Source organism: Salvia splendens, chromosome 21 (assembly GCF_004379255.2).
Source record: "Salvia splendens isolate huo1 chromosome 21, SspV2, whole genome shotgun sequence".
Lineage (NCBI taxonomy): Eukaryota > Viridiplantae > Streptophyta > Magnoliopsida > Lamiales > Lamiaceae > Salvia > Salvia splendens.
Genome location: NC_056052.1, coordinates 27,187,192 through 27,204,785, shown reverse-complemented (window position 1 = coordinate 27,204,785; position 17,594 = coordinate 27,187,192). Strand labels below are relative to the sequence as shown.

At 37.8% G+C, this 17,594-nt stretch overlaps 3 protein-coding genes, 1 long non-coding RNA gene and 1 pseudogene across 6 annotated transcripts; 2 read left to right on the top strand and 3 right to left on the bottom strand.

Moving 5' to 3' along the window:
- Positions 1–734: 734 nt before the first annotated feature.
- On the top strand, positions 735–3,002 carry LOC121783529 (reticulon-like protein B2). Its single transcript, XM_042181625.1, has 5 exons — positions 735–1,072; positions 1,779–1,959; positions 2,037–2,178; positions 2,463–2,532; positions 2,626–3,002. Exons 1-5 carry the CDS (start codon positions 862–864, stop codon positions 2,787–2,789), a joined length of 768 nt encoding a protein of 255 aa, XP_042037559.1. The 5' UTR covers positions 735–861; the 3' UTR covers positions 2,790–3,002.
- Positions 3,003–4,169: 1,167 nt separating this feature from the next.
- Positions 4,170–6,979, bottom strand: LOC121783841 (annotated as a pseudogene).
- A 1,069-nt stretch (positions 6,980–8,048) lies between these two features.
- On the bottom strand, positions 8,049–11,558 carry LOC121783647. The gene is made up of 4 exons (XM_042181786.1): positions 11,215–11,558; positions 9,508–9,657; positions 8,974–9,045; positions 8,049–8,888 (listed from the first exon to the last, which is right to left on the bottom strand). Exons 1-4 carry the CDS (start codon positions 11,443–11,445, stop codon positions 8,220–8,222), a joined length of 1,122 nt encoding a protein of 373 aa, XP_042037720.1. The 5' UTR covers positions 11,446–11,558; the 3' UTR covers positions 8,049–8,219.
- Positions 11,559–13,301: 1,743 nt separating this feature from the next.
- LOC121783875 (aluminum-activated malate transporter 9-like) lies at positions 13,302–17,157 on the top strand. Its single transcript, XM_042182060.1, has 6 exons — positions 13,302–14,896; positions 15,002–15,142; positions 15,232–15,501; positions 15,601–15,740; positions 15,853–15,999; positions 16,438–17,157. Exons 1-6 carry the CDS (start codon positions 14,602–14,604, stop codon positions 17,044–17,046), a joined length of 1,602 nt encoding a protein of 533 aa, XP_042037994.1. The 5' UTR covers positions 13,302–14,601; the 3' UTR covers positions 17,047–17,157.
- On the bottom strand, positions 14,972–16,548 carry LOC121783876. 3 transcript variants are annotated; one of them, XR_006046662.1, is made up of 5 exons: positions 16,409–16,548; positions 16,242–16,329; positions 15,749–16,001; positions 15,308–15,684; positions 14,972–15,109 (listed from the first exon to the last, which is right to left on the bottom strand). It is a non-coding gene; the product is annotated as an uncharacterized LOC121783876 (long non-coding RNA). The 3 variants fall into 3 exon arrangements; XR_006046663.1 differs by having other exon boundaries at positions 15,308–15,446; XR_006046664.1 differs by having other exon boundaries at positions 15,308–15,446; positions 15,749–15,981.
- Positions 17,158–17,594: the final 437 nt, after the last annotated feature.

The window sequence follows — 17,594 nt, the reverse complement described above, 5'->3', positions numbered from 1 at the left end:
TAGAAATGATTTCAGGCCTATAATTAGTGCATCAACTCAAATTTGTTAGCTCCTTGTTGACCACCTAAAAAGTTCTTGTTTTCAAACTAGACATTTGTAGGGATGGCCTATTTGATAACAAAAAAGGGTCAATCTTCAAGCTTGATCTTGAAGGTATAAGGAGGATGCTAGCCAAAAATATACTATAATTATAATAATGGAGTATCATATATTATGTCTAGAGCCATCTAAACAGTTTTTGTCCGTATCCTAATTCAGCACCAAAATCCTAGCTTAGCTCCTAGTTACTAATAATTATCCTAATGATCTAAACCCCGATTTAGCCTTCAAATTTAACGACCGACTCTCAAAATTTAATTATTAGTTGTTTTTGCGTAAATTGTCAATTGGCGCATACTTTTCTTACAACTACTTTCACAATAAACTTAAATAGTGTAGGAAGTTTTTAATTTGGTCGGACAGTCCGTCGCATATAATTCAGCCATTTTATTTAATTATTTTAGAATAGTGTTTGTGGAATAGACTTACTACTAAAACATTTAATCATTTAAAATATTGTCGAGCGTGTATGGCACAACACGTATAATCTTCTAGTACATTCCGATATAAACGAGACGACAACTTAGCAACAAAGAAAAGAAAATGTTACTAATACATAGCAAAATTCCCGCGGCGAAATCGGGGCCATACAAATCTGGCTATATAATTCAACGTTTCAGATTCATTCTTTCCATCTCACCCTTTATCCCATTTTATTCAAGATTCATTCTTTTCAAGATTCATTCGTTTCAGCTAAGTTTACACACACACACACACACACACACACACACACACACACACACACACTCTGCGTGAGCTGCAATGGGGGATCATGAACATCACAAGGAAGAGGAGAAGAAGGAGGAGTCGCTGATGGAGAAAATCGCCGATAAAATTCACGATCGCGATTCGTCTTCCTCGTCGTCTGATTCCGATGACGAGAAGAAGAAGAAGACGAAGTCCTTGAAGGACAAAGTCTACCGCCTCTTCGGCCGGGAGAAGCCTCTTCACAGAGTCCTCGGCGGCGGCAAACGTATGTATACTCACAAGTTTAGCATCTTTTCCTTTTTCTCCTTTTATGTTTTTGATAAAAAAAAGTTGAGGTTTTTAGTAAGTTAATTGCTTATGATTTTATGTTTACGCCTAAATTGCTCTTTTTCAAAATTTACTTTCTTCTTTTTGTTTGGGGAAGAAGTGCGAGATTTTTTATTTTTTAAAATTATTTTTGTCGTGTTAAATTTTTGGGGGTTTTCGTCATTTTTTGAGATGTGAACTGCGCACGGATTTCTAACTTGCCTTTTATGGTTCTTGCAATTTTCGTAGTGTTCCGAGAGTTTCGTTCTTTCTATGGTAATCTTATACTAATATTTTGTTTCAATTTTTTGGGGCGATCGTCAAATGATGAACTCGATTTTCCATTATTTAATTTTTATTGGATGCATCTTCTTGCTTGTATATTTATCTGATTTGGTGTCTAAAAATAAAAATATTAACTTTGAATAAAAAAAACCTTCTATGGCCCGAAAGTAGTGGTTCACTGGTTTGCAGTAGCTTTTGGTTGGGTAAAAGGCAGGCACCTTTAGCCAGCCTAAGAGTCGTGGTCATTAACTCACGCCTTCATGATTCAACATATTCACTTTAATAATATACCTACTTTATGGATGCTAATAACTTTATATCATCATTCAAAATTTACATGAGCTTGCATAATAATGGCTTGAGCTTTGATGGATGTCCAGCTGCTGATGTTTTCCTATGGAGGGACAAGAAGGTTTCGGCTGGAGTGCTCGGTGGGGCTACAGCTGCTTATGTCTTGTTTGACGTACTTGAGTATCATTTGCTTACGTTGGTCTGTCATGTTTTGATGCTTGGTCTAATTGGTCTCTTCTTGTGGTCGAGCGCTAACACCTTCATAAAGAAGTGAGTGATCCTTTGTAATGTGGTAGGGTGGTTGGTGTTATCTGCGTTCCGTTTCTTACTTTGTTTTGTTTGTGTAGATCTGCACCACACATTCCACAAGTGATTATCCCAGAAGAGCCTGTAATGAGGTGTGCCTCTGCACTGAGGATTGAAATTAATCGAGGCTTTGCAGTTCTAAGGGACATTGCTTCTGGCAAGGATTTAAAGAAGTTCCTATCGGTATGTACTATTCGAGTGTAGGAGAGATGTGGGGTTTTCAGCTTATTTTTGCAGATGCAAGATACATGATGAGAATGATCTGCATAAGATATATATGTTCTCGTTGAAGCTCTCGAATACGGTTCATAGACAGTTAGCCATTCCCTGATACTAGTACTTTATTTAGGTTGAGAATGATCTGCAATAAGATGTACAGTTATTTGAATATTAATATATGCTCATTGAACCCATTTGATAGGTAATTAACTGGATTTTATATTAATCGAACCCTATTCATCATGCAGGTAATTGCTGGTTTGTGGGTTTTGTCCTTGGTGGGTGGTTGCTGCGACTTCTTGACACTTCTATACACAAGTAATAACCAAAGAAAATACTAGTATTAATCTGTATGAGAATTTTCTGTTGCATATCGAGTTGGTTCTCATGTGATTTTCTTCTCGTTGACAGTTAGTGTAGCATTGTTCACTGTGCCAATCTTCTACGAGAAATACGAGGACAAGGTGGACTTCTATGGTGAAAAGGCATTAGTTGAGCTCAAGAAACAGTATGCCGTATTTGATGCTAAAGTTTTGAGCAAGATTCCAAGGGCACTGAAAGACAAGAAGGACTGAAGTGGCTTTTAGGTTTGCATGTGCGTTTTTGTATGTTTTTTTCTGTTATCATCAGTTGATGGATGTATCATTGGGTTTGGGTTTTATCATATATCCTATGTTGATATGATTACTACCTAAATACATGGTTATAACTCATAACTTGACTTCATCTTTGTAAAGTATGATGTTTTTTTTTCTTGACGTATGGAAGAAGTGGTGGTTATTTCTGTTTCTGATGGTTTTTTTTACTGTGATTGTTATGTCAAAAACCTATAGTTATACCTATAATTACATCTAATAATTTGGGTATTATTATCTTTAGAGCTTTTGACACTTGTAGGTCCCATATAAAGTTCACCTACTATCACATGAGATGGACTTAGGATAAGAAAATGAGATTTATTTTGGTGGGATACTTAAATAACAAATGAGATTATTTTTCATCTGATTATTTTTCATGAATGAAAAAGTAAGATATGATTCGTAGTCTTGCAACAGAAAAACCAACTTAAAGAAGTTCATGATTTGATAAACTAAGATCCCGAGTTTCAGCAACTGTCAACTGGCAAATGCATTACATTACAAATACTACAACAACATTGATGAAATCAGCAACATTGTGAGTGCAGTCTGTTGCAACACATTTTCAAGGCTGCTTCAACTTTATTTGGATTGGCTTCTTTCACAAATATATAGACTAGTTCAAAATCTGAGTGATCTTCTCTACAGGAAGTAGGACAACTGTTCCTTCTTCCTTGAACCACCTTCACTGTATGCTTCGTTCCACTGTTTCAACTCCGCCATTACGGACCCTTCAGCAGCAAAGCTAGCTGCCACCTGTTTCCATGATACACAACAAGATGCTATAAATCTAGTAACAAAAAACTAGCACTGCACACAGCTCAATGGAAAACATGACATGTATGCTAATCCTTTTTTGATCTTCTCCATGCTCACTATAGAACTATTTCAGTGATTTTGAAATGACTATGAAAATAGAAAAGTAAGTTATCTGCACCTGTTTTTTAGCTTCTCTGAAATCTTCCATATTCAACGGTCTGATCGTGATGCCCCTTTCCTTTTTATCTTCTGTATCCGCACTTAGCTGTTTCCCTTCCTCAGATGCATGCTTCTTTTTCTGGTTCATGGATATGCAATAGACAGGTTGTGAGAACGATAGAGGAAATATGCTGATATTAACTTTGTGCAATTCTTAGCCTCTCTTGCTTGATCAACTCTCTCACTGGTCTGTAAGCAGCAGTTATGCACAAGTTCTACACATAATATATTCAGACGTTAGCAAGATTTGATTTGCATAAAGTAACATTAAAGCAGTACAAACAAACCTTTAGGTCACTCCCACTGTATCCTTCAGTCGTCGTTGCTAGCTCCAGAAAATCTAAATCTTCATCAATTTTCTCCTTGGACAGTAATGTCAGTCACTCATTTGCCAATGTAAGTGAGAGGGATTCATAGAAACAAGCTGGGGACTAGTACAGTCATGCAATAAGGTTAACACACAATAATAATGTACTATCGTGGCAATTGGCATGCTTAAATCAAATAAGTGTCTAGTCTGTAAGTCAGATGAAAATTTAGTGAACAGCAGGAATAATGCCTTCTCTCGAAACGTCTGATGATTGCTTCATCAAGATCGAATGGCCTATTGGTTGCAGCAAGAACCAGTATTTTTTCACCAGTTTTTGTCAATAATCCATCCCAATGAGTCATGAACTCGTTTTTTATCTTCCGCATGGCTTCATGCTCTCCAGCCCTGTTACTCTGCCCAAGCATGCTGTCAACTTCATCTACAAAGATAATAGTAGGTGAGACCTTGGCTGACAGAGTGAACATGGCCCGGACATTTTTTTCATCTTCACCGAACCACTTTGAAGTGATAGTTGACATTGAAACGTTAATGAAGCTTGCTCCAGCTTCATTAGCTATAGCCTTTGCCAGCACGGTTTTTTCCGGTACCAGGAGGCCCGGAAAGCAGTATTCCCCGACAAGGCTTTAGAAGACCACCTTCGAAAAGGTCTGGTCTTCTTAGAGGTAGCATCACTAATTCCTGCAGCGATTCCTTAATCTCATCCAAAGCACCAATGTCTGCAAATGTCACACCAATTTCACTGGCTGGTACGACTTCTGGTCTTATGCGCTTTTCAAATTCATTGTCTGGAATAACTTCCTGAAGCAATCAAGAAAAAGCAAGTGCTGCATGAGGAGTTAGGAGGAAACAGTAGAAAGAAAAAGTGGACCAAGCTTTGCACATCCACAAATCATCTAGATGCACACGCACCTTGAATCTGGACGGCATGCAAGCATCAAATTCAATAAAACTACTGCCTTAGTTATCTAGAGTGTTGCAGCCTTTTCCATGAACTTTGAGCGACATATAGTACTTGTTATTATCGATTGGATAAGCAAAATCTAAAATGACAAACAGCTATAGGAGATTTTGGAAAAGCCTGCAAGCAAAAAATGCCAAACTACTGGAGCTGGTTTACTGAACTGAACTTACTGGAGTTTTGGGAACTGGTGATTCTTCACTCTTCTTTTCAGGTGCTACAGCTTCAGCTTTTGGTTCAGTTTTAGCCTCAGCCTAAGAGGTACAACCAAAAGATCTTGAGAGAAAATTCTACTCATACGCATAAGTTACCAAGACAAAATAGCCAGCCAACCAACCAACCTTGGGCGTAGCTGCTTTTGGTTCAACCTTAGGGGTCGCAGCTTGTGGTTCACTCTTCAAACCATTCATTCCTGCAGATTTACCCTTCTGAAATATACTCAACCCCTGGGACAGACTGATGTGAGGCCAAGACAGTAAGTCAGGACACGTTTAATGATATATCCGTGCCCTATCAAGATGATAGTAACATATAGGTTGCTGAACTTACGGGTCCTGTATTAAGACCGCCATACTTGCTCAGCATCTGTTTAAATGAAACCACTCATATATTATTAGAAGGAAATATCCATAAAACTACAAGTTTAATTCAATGCTCTTTCACTTACCTTCAGAGAAAAATCAGTGACATCTAACAACAGCAACTTCGCTTCAAAATAGTGTGCCAACGCCTTAGCTAGCATTTGCTGATACAGCTCTTAGAAAGAAATAAGTGAAACAATTAATACTAGCGTAAGATGCTTCGAAATGCAGAAATGAACAAAAATCAAGACAAGTTGTTACCAGCATGGCCAGAGAGCAAAATGGTACGACTAGCTGGAGAAAGGTTCCGTATGTGCTTACTGAAATCACCCTCTTTCAAATGAACAAAAGCGGCACTGGTTAACAAGACCCTTGTCTGCTCACTGGAAATTAAAAAGAAAAATATTAGTCCAACCCCACTCTATGTTTCACTTCCAGTAAGAGTAGTAGTTACAGCAAGCGCATTTTTGCTACATCAGAAACTACTCTGCCAAGATGATTTGCTCCTGAGATTAGGTGGGAGCTCCACATAAGCTCTTCAACAAACCTTTCTATTTTTTTTTCTCATTAAAAAGATCTTACTTGGAAAATCTGGAACTTATTTTCAAAATACGCATACAAGTTATTTAAGATAAGCTTAGAGAAAGATCTCTGAGTACAAGATGAGTACACACACTTGAACTATTCTAGCAGTAGTAAAAAAAAGTTATACTATGACATAAAACAGAGCAAATAAACAAAATTGCAAAAAGTTGAACCTTAGATAGTAGGGAAATTTGTCGAAGGTGACATTGCTATCCCTTCCATTAGAGAGGAGGCTCAACATCTCCATCTCCATCTCCATTGTGTACGGATGGCGTCGCTGCCTGCCCATTTGCTCACAGCCTGCGTTCCCGACGCCAATCCGAACCCCACTCCGACTCCTATCCCTGACATCAACAGATGCGTCGACTCCATTTCAACACTGGATAATCAAATCAAATCAAACCAAAACAAACACCGGATATTCCAAACCTATAAAAAGTTACTCAAGTCAAATCCGAGAGCTGGATATTATACAACAAACAAGTGAATGCAATCAAATTAACTTCTAAATTGTGCGTTAATGTTTCGTCGAGCAATTAAGTAAGTTTGATTTCTTTGTAAACCGGTTGTGATACGGTGGCGGTGGCGGTGGTGGTGGCAGTTTTACTAGAAATAGAGGCGGTGCTTCCTGATTTATCAGGCATCGTTTTCTCGAAACTCAAAGGTGGCGGCAACGTAGCTGCATGATCTGGCAATTTCGTCTGACCACGTGATTATGGTGGCGCAATCATGTACCGCGTAGCTAAAAACAATAATTTCTCAATACCCAATCAGCTGCCACTCTGAGATGATTATGCCATTCTTGCCCCTTATCCTTTACCAATGGAGTACAATATTTGTTGATTACTGATAGTGATACTTGTCCCCATCTAAAAGTTTAAGTTTAGGTTTAGGTTTAGGTTTAGGTTTAGGTTTAGGTTTAAGTTTAGGTTTTTTTTTCCTTAAAAAAGGAGGATCGACGGTGGTTCCCCACCTACCCCGAAGTGACTCTGACCCCCGGCCTAACGGTCGGAGGTGAAGCGTCTTACCAAGCTGCGCTTCGTTGTCAAGGTGGGACCCAATGGGTCCACCAGCCCCGCCGGGTCCCCTCCCCCAGCTCCCTGGGTCCAGGCACGGGTACAAGCTTAATCACCTCCCGAAGCTCCAGCCAGTGAATCCACTAGGATTCCCAGGGAAATTAATCCCCAAGATGCGCCTCCCAAGGGTCGAACATGCGACGGATGACGCAGTATCCTTGCCTCCCTTCTTAACCAGTTGAGCTAGGAGGCTTGGATTAGGTTTAGGTTTTTTTTTTTTTTTTTTCAAACACCATCACGGCAGGGGGTTAAGGCGGACCCCCAACCTGTATATATCAAAAATCACCAAAAGCACAGTGACTCGGTCCGCACGAGAGATACAAAACACAAGAGCTAACAAAGCTACTATGGTATCCCCACAGACCGGGTACTAACCATCTAACTAAAGAGAGGATAAACATAATAAAGTTATACATCATAAAAAAACAAGGATGATGGCCAAAAGCGGGCCAAATCCAAAGGAAATAAAAAAACCATAAAGTGAGGATTTCATTTTAAGAAATAGGATTATTTTTTTGTGAATTAAGTAGAAATTACTAATTTTGGGAAAGTGTTGTTTCAAGATTTATGTACCTTACAAAAGTACTTATGAAATTACTAATCTGGGAAACTGTTCCTTCAACTAATTTAGACTTTGCCAATCATTAATATTTGTGGTCAACCGCAAGATAATTTCTACAAGAAATATTAGGAAAAAGAAATTATGAACTAAAACCAGAATAATAATTTACAAAAATGCAATAAAAAGATTGATACTTATTCTTACAACAGAAGTAATGCAATGCAGTCCATGATTCCGATTGGCCAAGAATGAATCTTTGTCAACTAGTTAGAGAATGGTGAAAGAAATGAGGCATTTCACTTCATGAGATCCAAGAACACGAAGCCATTCCACAAACTGTGCAGGAGCATGGACGGTAGCAAATTCCTCGACCTCGAATACGTCACACCCATCACCACCCCAAGAAAAATAAGCGGTAGCATTCTTTGTACATTGAAATGTGCCAATGCAAACGCGACGGAGCTCAGTAAGATCGAGGACCATACCGGCATGTATTTCGTGAGAGACGGCAGGAGGAAGCCCCGGAACACAATCTCCTCCCACAGAGGGGCGCACACCACGAGCACCAGTGCATAGAGAGACATTGCGATCGGGTCACGGGCCATTATCGACTGCTCTACACTGGACAGGGTGATGGGAGTGGAGGGAAGTACGGGCAGCAAATCGAGGTTGAATTGTGAGAGGCGGTTCACCAATGGGAACATGAAGCATCCGAGCAAAACATCGAACATCCAGTTCCCTTTTAGGCTGAACTTGAACCAATCGGATGGGAGGGGACGGAAACGTGACAGGCAGCGGTGAAGAATTAGAATTCCAGCTAGACCTTCGGTCACGTCGGTTAGAAGGCTGAATAATGCCTGTCCTCTAAACGTCAATGATTCCTTGCTGAAGCCAACAATATGAGCTCCAAATGGAATCAACCATGACCCCACAAACCAGAATGACAATATCCAGAGCAGTGTTACCTATGTCACCAGTGTAATGAAGCCACAATATTATTTTTCGCTCCTCCCATTGTATGCATCGTACAATATTTTTATATGAGCCTACCTGTAGGATGGTCTCTGCAGTCCATGGTACAGTCCAAGGTTTTCCAATCACTTGAAACAGTGCATCTACAGCCTACAAAATAAATGCCAAAATGTAATTTTGAATTAAAAAAAAATAGGATTTAGGATTCAAGGATCATCCTAGAGGGTCTTGGATGTCAAAACTCAAAAATGGAAATGATTCGAAGTTGCAATTGAAATCGTAATAAGTGCACCAAAATTTCATTATTACCCTTCCCATTTCCTAGGTTAACAGATCTAAGGTAAGTTCAGGGCTTAACAATGTTTTTATAATTTACCATTCAATAATCTATTTCCTATTCATTCAACATAAGCATCTAAATGATAAAAGGTTTTACCATAATAATTGGCATCATTTACACTTAACCTTGCAGCATGGCAAGGTTAAAAGAAAATTAAGTCAATTACATAATAGAGACAAAACGTGCTCAGGTTCTCAATGCCAATCAGCACTCATAACCGGATAATTATCTCCAATGCCAAGAACCATAAAACAAGGGAAAGGAGCCCTAACCTCTTTTAGACGCGTGCCCCAACTTCTTTTTTCGACAGTTGGCGTATTAATCTCTGACTTCTCTGGCTCATGCAGAAGTTCACCAGCAGACTCTGAATTTGGCAAATCGGGAGATGATTCTTCATGCCGAAAGCACGAAATCTTCAATTTCTAAAACACAAAGAAACCAAGTGAAATACATAAAAATTGCAATTATGTTCATTTCATATAGCACTACTTCACAAGGAAATTGAAGCCATATTTAGCTATTACTCCCCCTGTCCCATTCGAAGTGTCTAACTTTCCATTTTGAGTTGTCCCATTGCAAGTGTCTCATTCCATTTTAGGAAACAATAAGGGCTTTTAACTGTGTAATTAGTTGTGTAATTGCCTTTGACTTTTCTCTCCCCCTCTAAAAACACATGAGGACCAATGCACTTTATACTCTAATCACCTTTTTCTTAATACCCATACCCAAAAGAAATGAGACACTTCAGGTGGGATGAAGGGAGTACTATTCTCTGCTAAAATAGCTATGCAACATGGAGTGGAAGTCAAAATTGAATTTTATGAGATCATTTATTTTGTTGTAAGAGGAGAATCTACTGTCATAAAAACATTCAATAGCCAGCATGATCATTCCCAGTTAACTGAATTTGGTTATCTCTCTAGGAATTAAGTTGGTTTGCCACCTCCACTGAGTCACAATTGAATAGGTGTTTGCTTGAAACAGTTTAAATTACATTAAAATAATCAAGACAATTGTGTATAGTTCTTTCTGCAGGTGGTACCATCTTCCCTTCATGATTTGTTTTTTCTCTGTCTTATCCATCCACATACTCCGTAAATATATGCTGAGATCTTTTCCTTTCATTCTGTCAGTAACAACCATAAAAACCAACCAAATATCACATCCCACTACCACCAATACAACCTCCTATCCCGCGAAATACTTTATTCACAACTAATTGCAACACAAATGTCTAGATTTTTAGCGATGCCATATTTGTACCACTGAATTTGCAACTCAGACAAGAACACCTCACTAACGCCCAGGAAATAAAAGTAGGGTCATTAAAACTATTAAGTCGATAATAGACAGTAAAGACTCCTGAGTCATGCCAGACTTCATCACCATATCTAACAACCATAAAGGCTAAATAAAGACCGATTATTCCGAGTGATATTTTTGCAATTATGCAACTATGTTTATGCCACACAAATGACTTTGTATTTAGGAGGGGGCTGAGAATTTCTACAATCATCAAAGACACTCATCAAATAGTACAAGACAACAAATTATATTGCTGATGAAGATTTAAGTTGATGAACAACAAAGTAATAAGTATAAAGTGTTCTGATATAATAAAAAAGGGCATAAAGCCCGACTAATACAAAACGACATCCACAGATAACAAGATTGTTGCCGTCAGACACATGTATAACTAAGCACAATCCTGTAATTATAGTTAAAGATTAGCTTTTTATGAGCAGCATGAGTTCAATCACATAAAATAAGCTATAGACACCTCACATGACCATTTTAATACTTGAACAACATAACTTCACCTTAAATCACACGATGAAAAGATAATCTCACACACAAAGATAAATAAATAATTTCTCTGATAAAAACCAAATTTTGACGACAACAGGTCAATCAGATCACCAAACACATTCAACCCCAAATGTCCCATAATTCTCATCTTATCCCCAAACACTCTTTACCTTAGTTGAGAAGCGGGAATGGGTTTCCGAAACCAGAAAGCTCAGCGCAGGAGCAAACAGAGATTTACCGGTGAGTTTCGATGCCCTGAACCTGGGACTGGAAACTGGCAGCTGAGGGATTTGCGGGCGCTGAGGTAGAGAGTGAACGCAATTTGAACTCAGCATCAGATTAGTGTTGCGCTGGCGATTAAAAGCCCTGATTTTAGGGACGGAGGAGCAAATCGAAACCATGTGTTTGGAGCATTTTGCAGAGCACAGAAACCCTAAAATTTCCCGATTTCTCTGTTGGTTTGTCTGTCGACGGAGAAGAATCTATTATTGGATTCACTATAATTTCTATGGTGGGAAAATTGTAAGGCAGTATTTTTCAATTTTTTATAATTGCTGGAAAAATATGAATTCTCAGCTATCATCTTAATTAAAAAAAAAATCATCTTGAGATAATGCAAATCAAATTTCATGAATTTCTTTGCTGATTTTTAAAATTACTATTAGTAATACATTTTCCCTTCATCATCATAATATTATTCTTATGTGGTCAATATAGGAATATTTAAAAGAATAGGCACATGAATAAAATGCATTGATTTTGTTGTCTATTTATGCAATTTTAAATTTTTCGGATAAGGAAAAACATTATACATTGAACATGATTTATACTCCCCATCTTCATCAATAAGTATTCTATTTTGCCATTTTCGTATGTCCACTAATAAATATTATATTTATTTATTTGATTCATATTTTAATATAAAAGTAATATTTAAAAGTAAGATTCACCTTATATTAGCATTTTTAACTTGTTATTTATTATATTTCTTAAAATTGATGGCCGACTCCAACTCCTATTTATTTTGCGGCTTGAATGGAATGATGCCCTTTTCATTTGATTACAACAAAAATATTGGGTAAAAAATGGAGTAAGGCAGCCCATTAGCAAAGTAATTGGTCTAAAAAGTTGGGCCCATAAAACTTAATACCTGAAATAGTAGAATATGTTCCCATATGGGATGGGTTGTCGGTTGAAAGACAAGCAAATAAGAAAACTGGGAATTGCAATTCTTGAGCAGTTTAATTACACCAACCTATGCCATCCTTGTTTGGTAGCATTCAAATTTTCACGTAAATTAATAATTTTAGGGACCAAAATCTCTTTTGTTTAATAAAAGTGATAACAAAGGGAAAAGACAAACATGTCTGAATTGGTTTCATTACTACTCCAATATAAATCAATAGACTGACAATATCTTATCCCTGCCTACATGCTTCGCCACAAACTCGCACTCTTCTATAAGAAGGAGCAATGATTTGCACACACACTTGCACCTCATAATGCATGCTTCTAATCGGGGAGTATTCGCACCATCTCTATCCATATATCTAGCGGCAACTAATCAGTAATATCTCCTTCTAAAAGGTTGCCCATCTTCATCAAAAATAAATAAAAAAAAAAGAAATTTGGGTTGAATAAAATTATGAGTGTAACAGAGTCTTGAAAAACAAGAAATAAATGAATAAAACCTCAGGCTCGGTGTTCCACGTTGCCATTCTCTTCCTCCTTACTGATACACCGTAAATAGGAAGATACCTATTTGTATATAAGTATGGTGTATATTTGATGGATTTGATTTCTAATTTTATTTTACAACGATTTTGCGTTTTACGTAATTAGGAAAATATTAGGCAATGTGATTGTGGGAATATGATTTCATATAATATAATACTATATGATTCATTATAGATTATGTTTGGAATACTAAGGAAAGTTGTTTTGATTTTTATATGATTAGCGATATACACAAATAACTTTTAGTTTGTTAGATAAGATAAGTACTTTATTTTATTATACTATAAATTTTAATTTTTCATAAAAAAAATAGTTTAATTATATGCTTTGGCCGAGAGTCGAACTTGGGGTCTATTGCTTGGAAGGGAATAATCATAACCGTTGAACCACAAACACTTCTTGAATAATTTGTTCCTACTATTATTATTTACATTTATGACATTTGCATAAGTTAACCCTCTTTTTTTCCTCTGTTTAACCAAACATAGAGTTTTGGAGTAACCTGAAAAATACTAGTGCAAAATGAATTACATATTGGCTGGAATATTATTTGTAACATATGCATGAATATTATATGTGATAAATAGTGAGGGATACACATGGTATATTCCTAGGTTGTTATGGTACTTTCAAGATCCCAAGTTGTCCTCATGCATCATCACAATGGAACCAATTGCTGAAGAGCTGATGCATGAAGCTGCAGTTAATGCACATTCAGCGCGCAAACAAGACAGCGTAACAAGCCCGTTTCTTTGCCCCGACAGTAAGCCGGAGTTGAAATCAAATATCATCATCACAGTCCCACTTTAGCTTACTTGGTTTCTTGATGCTGCTTTGGAGTTTGGTATAGTCTGAAACAGCAGAATATGTTCTGTTGTGTTGTGTTGTGTGGTGTGGTGTGGTTAGTCAGCCGAAAATCAAGAAGATACCTCATCATATGTATCTGATGCCTCAATTATTCAAAAACAAATTCATCAAAAATATACCAAATGCTTCAGATCTATAACAGATAAACAAGCATGCATCATTCATCCCCTATCTGTAGTCAAAATCATATCTCCATACTCTTCACCAACACTTCATTATCAGTTCTTTTAGTGAATATGTGCTCATATTCAATTATTTCCAGGAATAGATCAATAATGGCATCTCTCACAAACCGGATAACACGTAAGAATAGGTTCGAATGTAGAATTATTGTGAGGATAGGATTAACACAAGTGGTTTGTGGAAGTATGGGGAGAGCTTCTAATGCTTGGACATTGTTGAGGGAATGAAACATATTCCAATTTTTATGATTACAGCAACTTGCAATCAATAGGCCTAGTTCTAGATATTTTCACTGCAACTGTAAATATGTATACTGTTCTAGGTTAAACTAATTTGATAGATAAATGAAATGAGACATATAATGAACTGACAATTTTGCAGCATCTGCATCACAAAACTAAAAGGCAAAGCATGAAAAAAAAACACTCCATGTTGTCATGATCTATGAAATCAGCTACATATGATGTCAATGGTGTTTCTTTTCGTTAAGAATGACATAAGAAAGATATTATGCAGAGCATAGACAATGAAGCATGCAAGGTCTGCAATAGCCTATTAGATTCTAATTCTCCATTTATGCCACATTATTGAGGTTTAAGCATCTTTTTATCCAAGTGTTTAGCTCCATCTTTCTATCTATTATTGCTGTATTATTCTATTTTTCCATGCATCAACCACTTAGACAGAATCCCCCTCTTTAAATCACATTCATCTCTCCCATTTTCACTCGTCTCGTCGTCCCTGATTTCCAACAAACATTTGGTTGGATAATGAATGGGGCTAACGGTAGCTTTGAGATCAACATGCCTCCTATCAGCAAGGAAAAAAAAGGATCAGAAGCTACTAGCAAGAAAATTACTGAGAAATACAGCTGCAAAAGCTTCATTCTGGAAGTGTGGGAGTTTTGCAAAGAAGATAGTAACAGAGTGACGTTTTCGCTTAAAGTGGGGCTTGCAGTTCTTCTTGTATCTCTTCTGATACTATGCCGGGCTCCTTACCAAGTTTTCGGTGCCAGCATTATCTGGTCTATCCTCACCGTTGCCATCATGTTTGAGTACAACGTTGGTACGTGCATGCAAAACTACTATGCATAATACATACACAATTACAGTTTAATACATGCTACAGCAGAGAATTTGAACGATAAACTCACTGGCATTATGTGTGAAGGTGCAACTTTTAATAGAGGATTCAACCGTGCACTAGGCAGCCTGCTCGCTGGAGCCTTGGCCATCGTCATAGCAGAGTTAGCCTTGAAAGCAGGACAAACTGCTGAACCTGTTATAATTGGTTTCAGCATCTTCATAGTTGGTAAGAAGAGCCAAAATCTTGCAAATTTGAAATCCCGAACCTCAGTTTTCTGCCTACTAACTATTAAGCCACCTTGTTGAATGACACAGGAACTGTGACATCGTTTATGAAGCTGTGGCCATCTTTAGTGCCATATGAGTATGGATTTCGAGTCATACTTTTTACCTATTGTTTGATCATAGTTTCTGGATATCGTATGGGGAATCCCATCATGACGGCCATGGACCGTCTCTACTCGATTGCCATTGGAGCAATAGTTGCAGTTGCAGTCAATGTGCTCATCTTTCCTATATGGGCTGGGGAACTGTTGCACAAGGAGATTGTTAGCCACTTCGCCTCTCTGGCTGATGCTCTTCAAGGTACAGAATTCGATTATATTGCATCAATAAAATTCTAGAATAAATCAAATTTCAATGATGCATGATCTTTGCTTTCTCATTTCATCTAGTGATTTTCAGAGTGTGTGGGGAAGTATCTAAAAGATGATGGATGCCAACATCCCGAGTTTACAAAGACTGTGATGGATGACTTTCCTGATGAACCTGCATATCGAAAATGTCGATCCACATTAAACACCTCAGCAAAAATAGAATCACTGGTACTCACCACTATCTTTATGAGGATTGGTACAAATTCCAGAGTCATTCAACACAGGAAGATAATATGTTTTTCATTCGTTTCTCTTTATTTATTTGTTTGATTTTTTTCAGGCAAGTTCGGCAAAATGGGAGCCGCCCCATGGTAGGTTCGTCCACATCTTTTATCCATGGTCGGAATATGTGAAGGTGGGTGCAGTCCTCAGATATTGTACATATGAGGTCATGGCTCTTCATGGTGTTCTACATTCAGAAATTCAGGTCTGTAAACTTATCAGCTAGGATTGTTTTATGCAGAAATGCTGTCAAAACTAAACAAGGCATTTCTCTATTAATATTTAAATAAATTAAACAAAAATTATGTGATTCTGGTGCTTGTGAGCTAGAGAATCAACTTTATAGAATAATGACTAGAGCATTAAGTCGCAGTATTTGTAGCAATTCTTGGTGTTTTCTTAGCTGAAACAACAGAAACGTTTGCAAAGAATCAGCACATAGATTACCTTTCTGATTATTCTCCACAGAATCATATTTGTAACCAGGATCAGGATTCGAGCGAATTTCCTAGAGCTGTTTCATGATAGATATATTCTGCAAAGACGAGACGTATGAACTTAGTTAGAATTGATTAGTCAAAAGCAAAGCTAAAGAGAATCACATTTAATCTGACTTGCTTCCTCTTCTACTGACTGTGTCCAGGCACCATATAGCCTGAGAATTGCGTTCCAGAAAGAGATTGAAGATGCAGCAAGAGAGGCGGCAGAGCTAGTTCGTTGTCTGGGAACAGACATATCTAACATGCAACGAAGCCTCAAACCATGCCTCCTCAAAAAGGTCCATAGCTCTGCAGAAGCACTCCAACGCGCACTTGATATGAACTCGTACATCCTCACATCTCATCACGACCCTCCAGATACTTCATCCAAGGCACAGTTGAGGCTCTCTCATGCACTGTCATCGACCTTCTCTAATCTGTCAAGCCACATGGGTGATCTTGACAACAAGCTTCTCGAGCACAGCTCTGACCTCCCATCCCAACCATTGCCAGAAGAATCCTATCATGAGACGATGAGAAAACAATCAAGAAGGCTCCATTCCTGGCCATCGAGAGAAGTCGATGCTTTTGAAGACGAAGGGAATTTCAGTTCAGATTGCATTCCAAGGATGAAAGCACTGGAGAGCACTGCTACTCTATCACTTGCAACTTTTACCTCACTGCTCATAGAGTTTGTGGCCCGGCTCGACCACTTGGTTGAGGCAGTTGATCAGCTCTCAAAGATGGCAAGATTTGAGCAGGAGGCTCTCTAAGTAGGAAACAAAGTTACATATGTACATTAAAGCATATACAGTATTGATATTGATGTACAAGCTATTGTTATTGGATTCTAAATGAAAATCAATCAGTTTTACTTTTACCTACCTAGTAGAGTAAAATTCTGTTGGTTTCATACAAGTGGATTCCTATTAGTTTTTGAGCATATTCTGATATGATCTTTGTGTTGGGTATCAGGTTCTGCCTCTAGGTGATTGGGAAGCTTCTTTTTATGAACAATTGGTAGGAAAATAAAATAATGAAACCTACTTTTGTGCTCGAATCAGTACCACTTTGCAGAGATTTTATTTCCACCTTCCATCTAGTGTAATGCTTCATCTTGTCCAACATTACTAGATTAACATTAGAATCTATATTAAGTTGATTCTAGCAAGAGGCATAAAAGCCAGCGTCACTACTGAGAAAAAGTATTCAGAAATTATGAACATTTCTGACAACTCGAATCTACAACTAGATTTCCCAATAACCTCATCATATATACATACTTGTTACAAGCCAAATCAAATCAAACTTTTTGCAAAGT

Coding starts and splice junctions, on each gene's coding strand:
- LOC121783647 (XM_042181786.1), bottom strand. CDS start 11,445: ATGGTTTCGATTTGCTCCTCCGTCCCTAAAATCAGGGCTTTTAATCGC. Junction 9,046..9,507: donor GGGGCACGCGTCTAAAAGAG/GTTAGGGCTCCT, acceptor TTTATTTTGTAG/GCTGTAGATGCACTGTTTCA. Junction 8,889..8,973: donor CTGCAGAGACCATCCTACAG/GTAGGCTCATAT, acceptor CTGGTGACATAG/GTAACACTGCTCTGGATATT.
- LOC121783875 (XM_042182060.1), top strand. CDS start 14,602: ATGAATGGGGCTAACGGTAGCTTTGAGATCAACATGCCTCCTATCAGC. Junction 15,502..15,600: donor TCTGGCTGATGCTCTTCAAG/GTACAGAATTCG, acceptor AGTGATTTTCAG/AGTGTGTGGGGAAGTATCTA. Junction 15,741..15,852: donor CAGCAAAAATAGAATCACTG/GTACTCACCACT, acceptor GATTTTTTTCAG/GCAAGTTCGGCAAAATGGGA.
- LOC121783529 (XM_042181625.1), top strand. CDS start 862: ATGGGGGATCATGAACATCACAAGGAAGAGGAGAAGAAGGAGGAGTCG. Junction 1,960..2,036: donor GCTAACACCTTCATAAAGAA/GTGAGTGATCCT, acceptor TTGTTTGTGTAG/ATCTGCACCACACATTCCAC. Junction 2,533..2,625: donor CTTGACACTTCTATACACAA/GTAATAACCAAA, acceptor TCTCGTTGACAG/TTAGTGTAGCATTGTTCACT.